The 13723-nt window shown below is 32.2% G+C and overlaps 2 protein-coding genes across 2 annotated transcripts in view; both read right to left on the bottom strand.

Annotated features, from left to right (window-relative positions):
• Positions 1-4212, bottom strand: part of LOC127789679 (uncharacterized) — a 54929-nt gene extending 50717 nt beyond the window's left edge. The window contains exon 1 of the mRNA XM_052318629.1: positions 4084-4212. The gene's annotated coding sequence lies outside the window, so the exon portion shown is untranslated. The remainder of the gene's footprint in view (positions 1-4083) is intronic.
• A 1588-nt stretch (positions 4213-5800) lies between these two features.
• On the bottom strand, positions 5801-6857 carry LOC127790890 (uncharacterized). Its single transcript, XM_052320619.1, has 2 exons — positions 6410-6857; positions 5801-6249 (listed from the first exon to the last, which is right to left on the bottom strand). Exons 1-2 carry the CDS (start codon positions 6855-6857, stop codon positions 5801-5803), a joined length of 897 nt encoding a protein of 298 aa, XP_052176579.1.
• Between the last annotated feature and the right edge of the window lie 6866 nt (positions 6858-13723).

Here is a 13723-nt window from a genome sequence, read left to right as displayed (position 1 = left end):
ATAGATTGCAGTGCACTCTAGCTAAAACAATGCATGTTACAGTCCATAAGCAATAAAAAATTTTCAACATTCCAGTACAGCAGCTAAATAAGCACTGCAAGAAGTGAAATTTAGAAACTTAACACTTCCTTTCCTCATATATTTGTCCACAAACCCACATTCTCAAGGAGTAAGCTATCCAGTATGTTGTCATTCAATTGTCAGAGCATTCAGTTATGAAACTGTCTTCTATTCCTTATTGTTGTATGCTTCAGTTAACTGAAAAGGACAATTTGCTAATTTGCTAAATCAAAAGATCAAGTAACTTGAGTTTTCAAAATGGAATTTTGCTAAACTGTAAGATCAAGCAATTTGACACTTTCAATTGCCAGAGCATGGATGCATAGCTGGTTTCAATTAGAAGAGGCAATTGGAGCCCCACTTAGCCGGTACTCCAAATCAAGACACATTGCTTGTAAATCGATATTGTTCATCACACACAAGAAAGCAGGAGCGGTGTCACAGCCAAGAAAAAGGGGATCCATGACCGAAGTTGATCCCAATGCTAGGGTCACTGTAACCCTTAAGATCAACAAACCGCTTATACTAAATTACTCATCACATTACCAAATGCAATTGGTATCACATATAACCAATATCTAATAACAGAATTGCATTTAAATCCAATTCTTTTAATTGGATAAAAAATTCATTTTAACAATAAGGCAATGAAATACAAAATTTGAGATTTGATTCTATGTATCAGTGTATCCACATGGAGCATGTATAGGGATAGGATATACCCAAAACTGATGATGCTGGACAACTTAACCAGAACAAAAAAAAGCATGTCATGACCACTAGAAAAAGACATAAAAATCCAATATGTCAAAGGCAACGTGAAAGATAATAGCAATCTAGATATAGCTCAATATATCAGTTATTCAAATTTCAAAAATCATATTAGCATGTGAACGGTCACACATTCATGTAAACATGTAAAAGGATTTTCTTTTAACAGTCAATTAAGAAAACTGATAGTTCATGCAACAGATGAACATGCCACCCTTTTTCAGACTATGCCCTAATTAGGAGAATGTCTTAAATAGATAATCAGAAGTTGAGACGATATTGCGACCTCTCATAGATAACATATACATGGTACCATGGCCCACTAATCCCTACTACAAGCATCCAGGGTCCTTACTGGAGAACACGTGTTAAACAAGTAAACAGGGAGTTAAGACAACATGACAACTTCTCACAAATAATATACGTTTTTACCAAAACCCTTTTACCAGTACTTCAAACACAATTTGGACATCATGCATATTTGACTCATCCTTGGTAACAAAATTTTCCTTTCTTTTTCCCAGTGGACTTAAAATATTTTCATGAACAAGAATCTTTGTTTTGGTCATTGGAGAACAATTATCCGGCTAAATATTGACGATAGTACATATCCTTTTATATATGGCCAAAAATATTGTTTTACATAGCATGGCAGAAATACTTGCATGTCACGACTTAACCAGTTATTTTTTATTTTTTTATTTTCCGTAGATTGTATTAATTTGCAAAAGGGTTAGTCATTGCCTTTATTTTCAAATTAGTGTCGGTCATGGGGTAATTAAGGAGCAGTTACCCATAGTGGAGAAGTGGTAACTGCTCTATAAAGATTGTGGATAGCTGATATATAAAGCTATATGCCTCTTGGTTGAGATTATGGATGATGATAATTAAATATTTCTCTTTTCCTATACAATTCTCCCTTACTCTCTCTGGGTTTCTCTCTATTTCTCCTTATTTTCTGCCTACTTCTCCTTCATCTCTCTCAGTTTTCCCTCTTATTCTGTCTGATTTTCTCTCATTTCTTTCTATTCCTCATACTCTTTCAATTCTATATTCAAGAAAATCACAGGTCAGGGCTAGGGGAGTCCTGACAAATTGGTATCAAAATAGTCCGATTCTTGATCTAGGCATTTCCAATCAGATTTTGAAAACGAGCAGAACAAGGTGGTTTCTGGAAGTAGTTTCAGAAGCAGTTATCGATTATGGGAAGCAGTTACACGCTGTTCATACTACTATTCGACGAATTTGAACTGTGGAAATGGAGAACAGATTCAAGAAGGAATTCACTAACCTCAACCAAAAGCTAGATGACTTATTGGATTTGATTTTAAAGAAGTTTCAGGTCAGTATACTAGTAGAGCTTTATTCAAGATCTACTACAGAACCAGTTCAAGCAAGAGTTGGAATCCTACCTAAGCCCTCCGATCTGCAAATAGTTGATGAAGAACCTACATTGGATTAGGTAATTCTGACTGAAAAATCATTCATCTGTAAGGAAATTGATGCGGGAGTCCTTTTTTAGGGAAAAGTAACTACGACACTATTGGAGGAGAAATTTGTTGAAGAAGTACCTTTGGTGTATGTTAGCAAACAATATGCAACAGATGTTTTTAAAGCACTGTTGGAGTCCAAAAATGTTGATGAACAGAAGATGGTGGAAGAGCTGGTTGCTGCCGGAAAATGTATTACTAAAACTCATTGGTGTGGTTATTGCATGAAAGTCAAGGATTTTGCACCTTATCAGGTTGTAGCACTGAATACATCAGGTCTTACACCAGAAGATTTATTTCAGGTTATACTTGATAGAGCTAGAGAGAAGAGGAAAAGGTCAAGAAGGAGAAGTAAGGGGAAAAAAAAAAAAAAAGAGGAAGGAAAAAGAAATGGTTGAATAAGATACTGAAAGCTGGGATTGGATGAAGAACAATGGCCCCATTGTTGAGATTCCTTGGGGATAAGAAATCTTTTAAGGAGGGGAGAGGGGGAATGTCACGATTTGGCTAGTTATTTTCTATTTGTTTTTATTTTTTGTAGATTGTATTAATTTGCAAAAGAGTTAGTTATTGCTTTTATTTTCAAATTAGTGTTAGTTATGGAGTAATTAAGAGCAGTTACCTATAGTGTAAAAGTGGTAACTGCTTTGTAAAGATTGTGGATAGCTAATATATAAACCCATACACCTCTTGGCAAAGATTATTGATGAAGATAATTAAATATTTCTCTTTTCCTCCGCAATTCTCCCTTTCTCTCTATTTCTCCCTACTTTCTGCCTACTTTTCCTTCATTCATCTCAGTTTTTCCTTTTGTTCTGTTTGACTTTCCCTCATTTCTTAATTTCTATTCCTCCTACTCTTTCAATTTATATTCAAGAAAATCACAATTTAGGGCCAGGGTCCTGACATTGCCTAATAGGTGAAACAATTTGCCTAGCTAAATCCTTTTTCAGGCTAACTCCTTACACATATAGTTCAAAAACTTTCGGGATCATCAAGATGACACTAAGTCAGAATAAAAAAAAATATTGGTTTATCCTCAATTAATCAAAAGTCACAAAAACCAAGGAACTAGTGTGCAGTTGAATTGGTAACATTGGTTAGGTTGACAAGCCTATGATAGTTGGGTCTAAAACATTGTAAACTCCTCTATAACGTAAGTTTGTAACTCAAAAATTAAAATTACCATTTAAAATATATCTATTAAATACTTGTAACATATTACATTCGGATTGCTTGGAAAATTTGTTCATATAATCATTAAGTTCAAGTGACAGGTTAAGGGATAATTTTAATATTTTTAAAAGTTTAAGGTCCAATTCATAATTCCAGAAACTTAAGGGACATTTCAAGATTTTCTAAACTTATGGGAAAATTCATAATTATTATAAACTTATGAGCCCAATTTACAATCTCAAAAACTTTTAAGGCCCACATTGTTTTCTAAAATGTCCTAAAACCCAAAACTTGATTAGCATATCCAAACAGGCAGGCCCTTTCTGGAAACTGAAAAAAACAAATTTATGACGGCAGTCACTGTCGGCGGCCCGATCCCCAGCAACTGTCCACGGCGGATTCCGACGACTAGAACCGACCATCGGGCTTCCCTCATGCCAGTGATCAACATATCCGAAAATCAAAAAGTTCCAAGATCGAATCTTCGTGATCTAGTTTTATTTTTTGAAAATCCCTACCCCAAACGTGTGTATATTACATATACATATATGCATATATCAGAAACGGAAATCACCAGAAATCCTACCTTAGAGGGTCGAAATTCAGTGACCGGTCAGACTCGAGCAGAAAAGGGGCGGCTTCTTGGGATGAGGGAGCCCTTCTATAAGGAAACCCTACTTTCAAATGGGCTAATTTTCATCTCGCAGCAATGGGCTAAGAATGGGCTTATTTTTTTTTAATCTTGATATTTGCTTATTAAATTTAAAAAAAAAAATTAGAATAAAGCCACCAGAATATAAAAAATTCAACCAATCCACAATCTGACATACAGAGAAAACATTTATGTATATTTCCACTGCTAAAACTAAAAGCGATGCACTTTGAGCCCAAATACATCACAATATTCTAGTTGTTAATCAATAAAAAGTAAACAAATAAATACATTGCAGAGAGATAAGGAACTAGGGTTCTACTTTACTGTTGGATTTTTATTTTTTTTTCGTCTCTTATGTGAAAAAAAAAAATTAAAGTCTCTCTCAAATGAGTAAGAGATCCACAAGGGTTTCTTAGATTTTTTTCATCTGTTAGGTTAAAAAAAAAAAATGCTGGCTGTTTGTTTTAGAAAAAACAAAAAAAAGGAAAAAAATCAATTTGAGGGAAAGTATAAGGTTTTGATCAAGTACATCATTCATGTTCATATCTTGTTGATTTTTATTTTGCAATGAGAAGATATCTAATTTTTATTTTATATGATCGGATCGATTAGTTGAGTTCACTTGTCATGGTCTCATGTGATAAAGTAAAGATACTGAATTTGATTGTGTGCATATAAGCTTAATCGAATTGATTTTCAGAATAAAATTTTTCACAATTAAGGGATAACAAAAATTATCTTTATCAAAAGCTTGTATATTCAAAGTGTGGCTCACAATCAGGCCAGTGGACCCTTATATATATATTAGACTCCCCATCTCATAGATGGAGAAGCAAAACATCCAAATATAACTTTTTATAAAATTAATTCCGGATGCTATCCAACAAAGGCTTACTAATTGGCTAACCAATCTTATTTGCTAGTTGGACTAATGAGTCCTATTCAATTCAGTTTTCATATTATTGTTTAGTTTGGTAATACTTTGATGCTAAATTTAAAATTATTGTAAAATATTGTGTTAATGACCATTTTAAATATTTAATTATAATAATCTCATAATTATGTTTGACAACAATTATGAAGCACATGGTTATCATCAGAGTGCAATTGTGATATTTATACTAGTTCATCACCTGTGCGAGGTACGAAAGTTTATATGCACTGAATTTATTTAAAATTGATAACCATAATTTTTGTATGTGTAAATAAACGCGACAATAATGTAAGCTTAAGAAGTGAATAGAGTAATGTGATACATTTGTTTAAAAATTTAATGCATCTTGAGAAAACTACTATAAATTTTGGAAAACCTCTTTAAAAACTACATTTGTCATTAAATTTGTTTGGCCCTCATCTTTGTCACAAATCAAAATTTTTAATCATTTGCGATTTGTAACTCTAGAAACAACTACGTATAATTGTCCATGACTGAAAACTAGTTTCTGCAAGTACAATCCAATATGAGATAGTGATTGACCTTGACTTTTGTTGATTGTCATTGCATACGATACAATAAGAGGGAATTGCCCAATTCGTAGTCTAAAATGTAGCCTAGGGTTAGATGGGATCAATGTCATTTTTGGAATAAGAACCTTATGTCCATCATTGCTGCCTGTCATTATTTTTGCCTCAAGAACGTGGTTTCCAGTTATTGTGATAACCAACTTAGTGCGTTGTATAACCCCACGAAATGATCTATGTTTCTCAACAACATAACTGGAGTGCCAACTTTTAGCTTCAATTCATGGTTTGGCACCACAGAGCACCTAATTGCATTTAAAAATTCAGGCGTGTGAAGTTCTTGTAAAAGATCAACATTGTAATATGATTTGCAAGTTGTGTCTGAACTTAAGTATGTATTTGCCTTAGCTACATTAAGTGAAATCATGTACTCATTAACAGTTTCCACAACATTAAGAGTCGGTGCTAGTATAGCTCTACCTTGAAGATATTCAGTTTCATTGACATTAGAAGTAAAGTTCGGAAACGTGCTATTCATGATTAACGCAACAAGATCATCTGATGCATTCAACAACAGGTCGTCCGGTATATCAATAACCGCATTATCGTCGTTCGAACTGCCAATTGTTTCATCCCCTATGCTTGTTATCCATTCAGAAAAAAAACTTTAAGTTGATTAAGTCTTCATCAAATTCAACATGTTGGAGCCTCATGTTCTTTGTCAATCTCAATACCTTACAATTTTTCCATAGGTACGATGAATTGATGGTTGCAAGCACAATATTTTATCTAGTACCTTTTGGAATCACAAGTAATATTTTTCGAAAGTCCCCTTCTAGGACTACTACCTTCCCTCCAAATGGTAATTCTGAACTCATTAGGTTACTAAATCTTAGAATATCTCGCATGCTCCTATCCAAAGCCTCAAAACAATATTTATTCATTATTGGAGGCTCGTCCCAAATGATAAGACTATTTCTGATTATTAAGTCTGCAAGAGGACTTCCCTGTTTAATGTTGCAGGTTGAATCTTCTTTCAAATTTAGTAGAATTGCAAATCTGGAGTGAGCAGTCCTACCACCGGGTAGAAGGAGAGATGCTATTCCACTCGATGCTACATTCAACATGATTTCTCCCTTCGATCTCAGAGCTGCAGATAGAGTTTTCCACACAAAGGTCTTGCTAGTTCCTCCATATCCATATACAAAAAACATACCACCTCTATTCAACCTCACTGTATCCATTACAATTTCATAGACATGTCATTGTTCATCATTCAAATTAGACACCAATTTAATGTGCTCTTGGGACAGAGCATTTTTGCTGTATCGTAATTCATCTTGTATAAGTCTATTTTGATAGCAGGAAAAATATTTTGCATTTGGGAACGACATTGATTGAAAATCTCATAGACTCTTTCCATTACTTCTCAATATTTTTTCTATCTCCACAAGTGTATAACCCTTTATTTCTTCTCTAGTCAATTCCAATTCAAAGGTTAAGGGTATAACCCACCTGGTCATGATCATGCGAACCAACATGTCTGAAATCACATTTGGATCGTCAGTCAACTGTGTAACGGTAAACACATCACGATGTCTACGTATGTTTTCGGACTTCACTTGCACCTTGAATTTTTTTTTATTCCCAATCAAGGACTCAACTCAATAGGGAGCATCTCCTTGGTAGACTCCTTTAGAAACATAAAGTAGACGGATAATGTTTGGTTTTATATTCCATGATAACAAAAATTAGTAGGACTACTTTGAATATACCTTCACAACAACATCCTTCAATTCTACAGCAGTCTTCCCTACCAATTGAGTACACTCACAATCCCAAAGTAAAAGGCACACGTTACCTATATCGTTAATAACCCTCACATGTATCTTGAACCTGTTGGAAAATACGATTTTCAAATGATTTAGAAGAAATCGTTGTGGCGGAACCTAGTGGCGAAAAGGCTTATGGCGGAACCTAGTGGCAAAGAAGCTTGTGGCGGATCCTTGTGGAAAAAATCCTTGTGGAAAAAACCCATGCGGCAAACTCTCATGGCGGCTTTTCTCACGACTACCCCATTCTACGAGACATCAAGCTCCTGTAGGTTCCACATCATAAAATTTAATTGTTGTATTTTGACAACAACATGTATAATAAAATTACGAGTTAGGATGAACGCGTTTAAAAATCAACCTTTGATTTGCAAACGTGTCAAAACGGTCGCACCTCTCATAGTTGTGTTTAATTGAATTAAACTTAGAAAACACATAAAAAAGAGTTCTTTTATAGGGCTAGACAGGTTGACAGACAAGTTTACAGAATGGGGGCTAAAGGACTAAAATACTCTCACCCACATTGCATTGAAAAAAGTGCAATACAATGTTCGAGATGACATTTTAGTCTTAACTCCCATTCTGTAAGCTTGTCTGTCAACCTGTCTGACTCTCAAGAATTTTTTCATAAAAAATGATAATCTGTGTCCTAACTTACTGGCCTCACGCAATTGATCCATAGTTAATATTCGACTGGCCCACTGGCAAGGTTATCATCAATAGTGAAAACAGATGCTGATGACAATTGACTAATTCTATTAGTGGTAGGATCCGACCCAAATAACAAACTTCACAAAAAAAAAAGTAATAAATTGATTGAGTATAGGAGATATCCTTATAAGATTAAATAATTGCAAAATTATAGATGAAATACTTTTTCTGAAATTCATAGATCTCGTCAATATCTGCGTTGATTAGCAGCTTTGTCACATAAAAAGTGTTTAACACTCTTATCTCACCTAAAAAAAATAATAACAATAATTAGTATATCAGTCATAGGTGAATATAGGGATGTATAGGTTGTAAACTTTAACCCGTAAGGTATTTAGCTTGTCAAACGAGAAATACAAACGGTTCTGAATTATTAGGATTCAAGAAGCTGTTAAGCTAATCTGCGCAATCCCCCCATAGAGTGATCGGCATACGAATTTTACTTGAGACCGACAAAATATTTTAAAAAGTAAATAAGTATATTAAATGAATTTGTTGAGAAACTATGATAGATCAAGCTCAAAGCACAATCATACTCTTTGTCTTCCAATACGACGTCGAATAAGGTAGTAGGCTTGTCTTTAACCTGTTTAGTCTTCGGTTCGTACTTTGCAACAACTTCACCGATTGCATCTAATAAAGAATGTAATCGATAAAAATTAGTCCAAACAATTAATCAATCAATTAAAATTAATCATATAATGAAACAATCAAGATAGGCAGTCCATACCAAATAGTTCAGTGTCATTAGGTTTTAGGCAAGCCAAAATGTCATGAAAAGATTTGAAACGGTATATATAATTTGGAAAACTCTCATCGAACACCTCAATTACTTGAGTTCTAGCTAAGACATATATTTTGTACTTGTGAGGCGATGTTTTGAACATTATGTTATTCGAAACAATCAGAAAATTGCGAATGACATATGGACTTCCTTCACGGAACATAGACTGAAAAGTTGGAATCAAAGCCTTCTTTACAGCACCATGATTTCTCCCCCCCCCCCCCCCCTAATTAAGGAAGTAAAATTAAGTTATCAAAAAAATCTATAGCGGGAAATAAATCGTAACCTATTTTAAGATGATGGAGTGAAGAGGCTCACACAATAGTTAAAAGTGGTAAATTACAGTAAAGATAAAAAATACTAAATTACAATCTACAAATTTGCATATTATAATAAGAATACTATCAGTAAATTTGCATGTGACTATATTAGTAAAACTACATATAAGAATTGGTATGTAGTCATATTATGAAGCCTTACCAGATTGAGGCAGAGTTCAAATCACTCTACAAAGATGCCCAAAAAAAACTCCATGATAGAGCTTTTGGCGAGATTTTGAAATCAACCCACGTAATTTAGACTGACGAACAAATGGGATTTCTCTTGAAATATTGCTAAAACTCAAACCCCACATTCAATATGTTAAAAAGGATTTGGTGGTTGTTTTGTTATAATATATATATATATATAGATACGATTATAATAATTTTAGTAATATTTATGCATTAATATGTATGTTATAATTAAATATTCTAAATAGTATTTTTAGCATTTTTGATTTGGATATATTTGCACAGAATTTTTTTTTTTTAATATTGTTAAGATTAGGCATGAATGGAATTATTATTATTATAGCAAAGATGGAAAATACTAAATTTCAATTTACAAAAATACTAAATTACAACAAACATGAAAAAAATTAGACAATGTAATCAATCTTAATAAGAGGATTACAATCTTTGTAATATGCAAAGCAACACATTACAAATAAATTAGAATAAAAAATGTAATCAATGTGAAAATTATGAAATAAAAAAACGTAATCATTCTTAGAAATGTAATCATTATTAATAAAAAAAGAAAAAATGATAAAAAATATAAAATTATGCATTAATATATATGTTATAATTAAATATTCTAAAAATATTTTTAGCATTTTTTATTTAGATATATTTGCATAGAAATTATTTTTTTTTAATGTTGTTAAGATTAGGCATGAATTGAATTATTCTTATTACAACAAAGATGGAAAATATAAATTTCAATATGCAAAAATACTAAATTACAGCAAATATGAAAAAAATACAGTAAAAATACTATCAGTAAATCTGCATATTAAAATAAAAATAGAAAAAAAAATTAGACAATATAACCATATTAATCAGAGTATTAAAACCTCTATGATATGTAAAGCTACATATTACAAATAAATTAAAATAAAAAATGTAACTAATGTGAAAATTATGGAATGAAAAAACGCAATCATTCTTAGAAATGTAACCATTATTAATAAAAAATAAAAAATGATAAAAAAATATAAAATTATATATTAATATGTATGTTATAATTAAATATTCTAAATAATATTTTTAGCATTTTTTATTTGGATATATTTGCACAAAAATCATTTTTTTAATATTGTTAAGATTAGGCATAAATTGAATTATTATTATTACAACAAAGATGGAAAATACTAAATTTCAACATGCAAAAATACTAAATTACAGCAAACATGAAAAAATTACAGTAAAAATACTATCAGTAAATCTGCATATTAAAATAAAAATAAAAAATCAAACAATATAACCAATTTTAATAAGAGGATTATAATCTCTGTAATATGCAAAGTTGCACATTACAAATAATAGAATAAAAAAATGTAATCAATGTAAAAATTATGGAATGAAAAAAGTAGCCATTGTTAATAAAAAAAAGAAAAAATGATAAAAAAATATATAAAATTATGCATTGATATGTATGTTATAATTGAATATTCTAAATAATATTTTTAGCATTTTTTATTTGGATATATTTGCACAGAAATCATTTTTTTTAATATTGTTAAGATTAGGCATGAATTGAATTATTATTAGTATGAAAAATACTAAATTTTAATATGCAAAAATACTAAATTATAACAAACATAAAAAAATTACATCAAAAATACTATCAATAAATTTGCATATATTAAAATAAAAATAGAAAAAAAATTAGACAATGTAACCAATCTTAATTAGAGGATTATAATATCTGTAATATGCAAAGTTGCACATTACAAATAAATTAGAATAAAAAATGTAACCAATGTGAAAATTATGGAATGAAAAAACGTAACCATTTTTAGAAATGTAACCATTATTAATAAAAAAAGAAAAAAATGATAAAAAAATATAAAATTATGCATTTTTGGTATGAAACAATAAAAAAAGAAGAAGGATTTAGACGTACCTCCTTATCGTGAAAAATAATCTCAAACGTGTTCACCTTGTCGACGTTATCATACAGCTAAGGCTTCTCATAATGTTGCACAATCTGCAACTTCATTGTCCATTGAGTTTTATTTGAGTTAATATCGGCGTCATGCTCATACTATGTTATTTAGGACTTGAGAACAGGTAGATAAGAATTTTTTTTTTATATAAGTACAATGTAAATACAATGATCTTCATAAATGTTTTAGGTAGACAAAAGAAATGTCATTAAAACATGACTCACCGTAATGCAATTCCAAATGACAAAGAAATGAAAAGTAGGTAGGAAATGAAAACATAGTTTCTGGTATATATATAAATTTTCAAGATATGGCAACTATTAATCACTGCGGTACCTGAGACAATCCACTACACAACCAAATGTGCAGTGAAAATTGAAAAGGTAGCTGCACATCATCCATTAATTAAGCCTTTTCATATACCAGCATGCTTACACAATTTGTGCTTTCCGTCAGTCACGATTGTATGTTGCAGTACGTTCTTCTGCACCTTGCTGGCTATGACAGTGTTTAGGTACATTTGTTTAATTTCTTTTCTTTGCTGAAAATTTCACATTTCTTTTTTGGAGTTTATTTTGATTTTGGATTGTGTTAATTTTTCTAAAATAAAATTATATCACTTAATTTAAGTGGAAGAACAACCGAAACTCACCTTATATTCACCGAACTCAAACTCACAATCTCGAACTAACCAACATACCTTAGGCTATAACTCCATTGATTAATTGTGTATATTGGGATTATTATTACTGGTTTTTAGGTGTAACACTAAATGTATCCAATGCACACATAAAAAGTAATAATTGCGGGTTCTTATTATTACTCAAAAATAAAAAATAAAAAAATTGGGTTGTCTCCATTTTGACTATTTTTAGTTGGATTTGTCTCTATTATGTGTTGTGTTTGTGCCTCGCAAAACAACTAGAAAAAACATATCGTTAGGGCAAAGAAAGTAGCAAAAACAGTATGTAAAATTTAAACAAACAACAAGCTGAAAATACAAATAGCAAACTCCCTTTAGACGCTCGGCAATGGAGAAGAAGAAGGTGGATTTTCAAGGCTCAGCGTTGATCAGTCCGACACCCACAAATGGTACCCTAGAATCGGTTCCAAGCACCACCCAAGAACCGCATTCAATCAACACCCAAAACGGCCTTAAACACAAAACCCACAATCGAGAATCGCACACCCACACAAGGATGAAGAAACCCTACCAAGGAAAACCCTCTTCTCACTCTCGACTTTCTCTCTCTCTTCTCTCGCATTCATATCTGTTCGGCGCCCCCTATTTCCCCCAATATATCGATACCAATAACCTCCCAAGAACCAAATAAAGATCTCCAAGGATAAGGATAACCATCGGGTTATCCGATAGATTGAGATAAGATAAGGGGAGAAGGGAAAAACAAACCTTCGTTGGAATCGGCCAGGAGAACAACCTGCGTAGGAATCGGCCAAGGGATAACACTAAAGAAGCTAGGTCAAATAAGAGAATAAATATGTGGGCTTTTAGATAAGGCAGTGGGCTGTGAAGGAGTGGGCTTGGTCTTAGGGTTTGAGCAGCTGGGCCAAGTCCAGCTTTCCTCAAAATCTCAAAATCCAAAGTAAAGGTGTTTGGGCCATCTTTTTGTTGTGCCACCTATTTGTGGGATTGGACCTCTCAATAAAACTATCAATCCTGGACCGAAGCCTATGATAGACAACTTACCCAACCAAAACATCATCGCCTTGGACTTGTTGGGTGTCACACCTCAACATTTTGACTATTCTCAATGGTATGAGTCCAGTTGTGTTTTGTTTCCTGCTAGCTATATTTGGAGGTTTGTTTTTGTTCTGAAAATGATTTTGTAACAGCGTCAAGGTTATATAAGTTCAGTTGTGTTTTGTTTATTTTTCTAAAGGTGACAAAACATGGTTTCTGGTTTATGGCAACTATTAATCAATGCGATACCTGAGATAACCCATTGTACAATCAAATGTGCAATGGAAATTGAAAATGCAGCTGTCTGCCATCCATTAATTAAGCCTCTTCATATACTAGCATGTTTACATATTTTTCAAGCACTATTTAGCCAAGAAAAAAATTATCTACAGATTCCAAGAACTACACGTTTTCCATAAATCTAGATTTAATTCCATTTCGAGTAAGCAAAAAAAAAAAAAAAAACAGAACAAAACATAATAAAATATCAAAATAAAAACTGGAAATGGGCCGGAAAAGAATTTGACAGCTATTTTGCTATAATAGATATATAGATGTTATCATGATTAAATTATGATATATTACTATAA

Source organism: Diospyros lotus, chromosome 14, assembly GCF_014633365.1.
Source record: "Diospyros lotus cultivar Yz01 chromosome 14, ASM1463336v1, whole genome shotgun sequence".
In the NCBI taxonomy this organism is placed as follows: Eukaryota; Viridiplantae; Streptophyta; class Magnoliopsida; order Ericales; family Ebenaceae; genus Diospyros; species Diospyros lotus.
The sequence above is the reverse complement of the archived record's forward strand: the minus strand, read 5'-3'. Positions and strand labels throughout refer to the sequence as shown.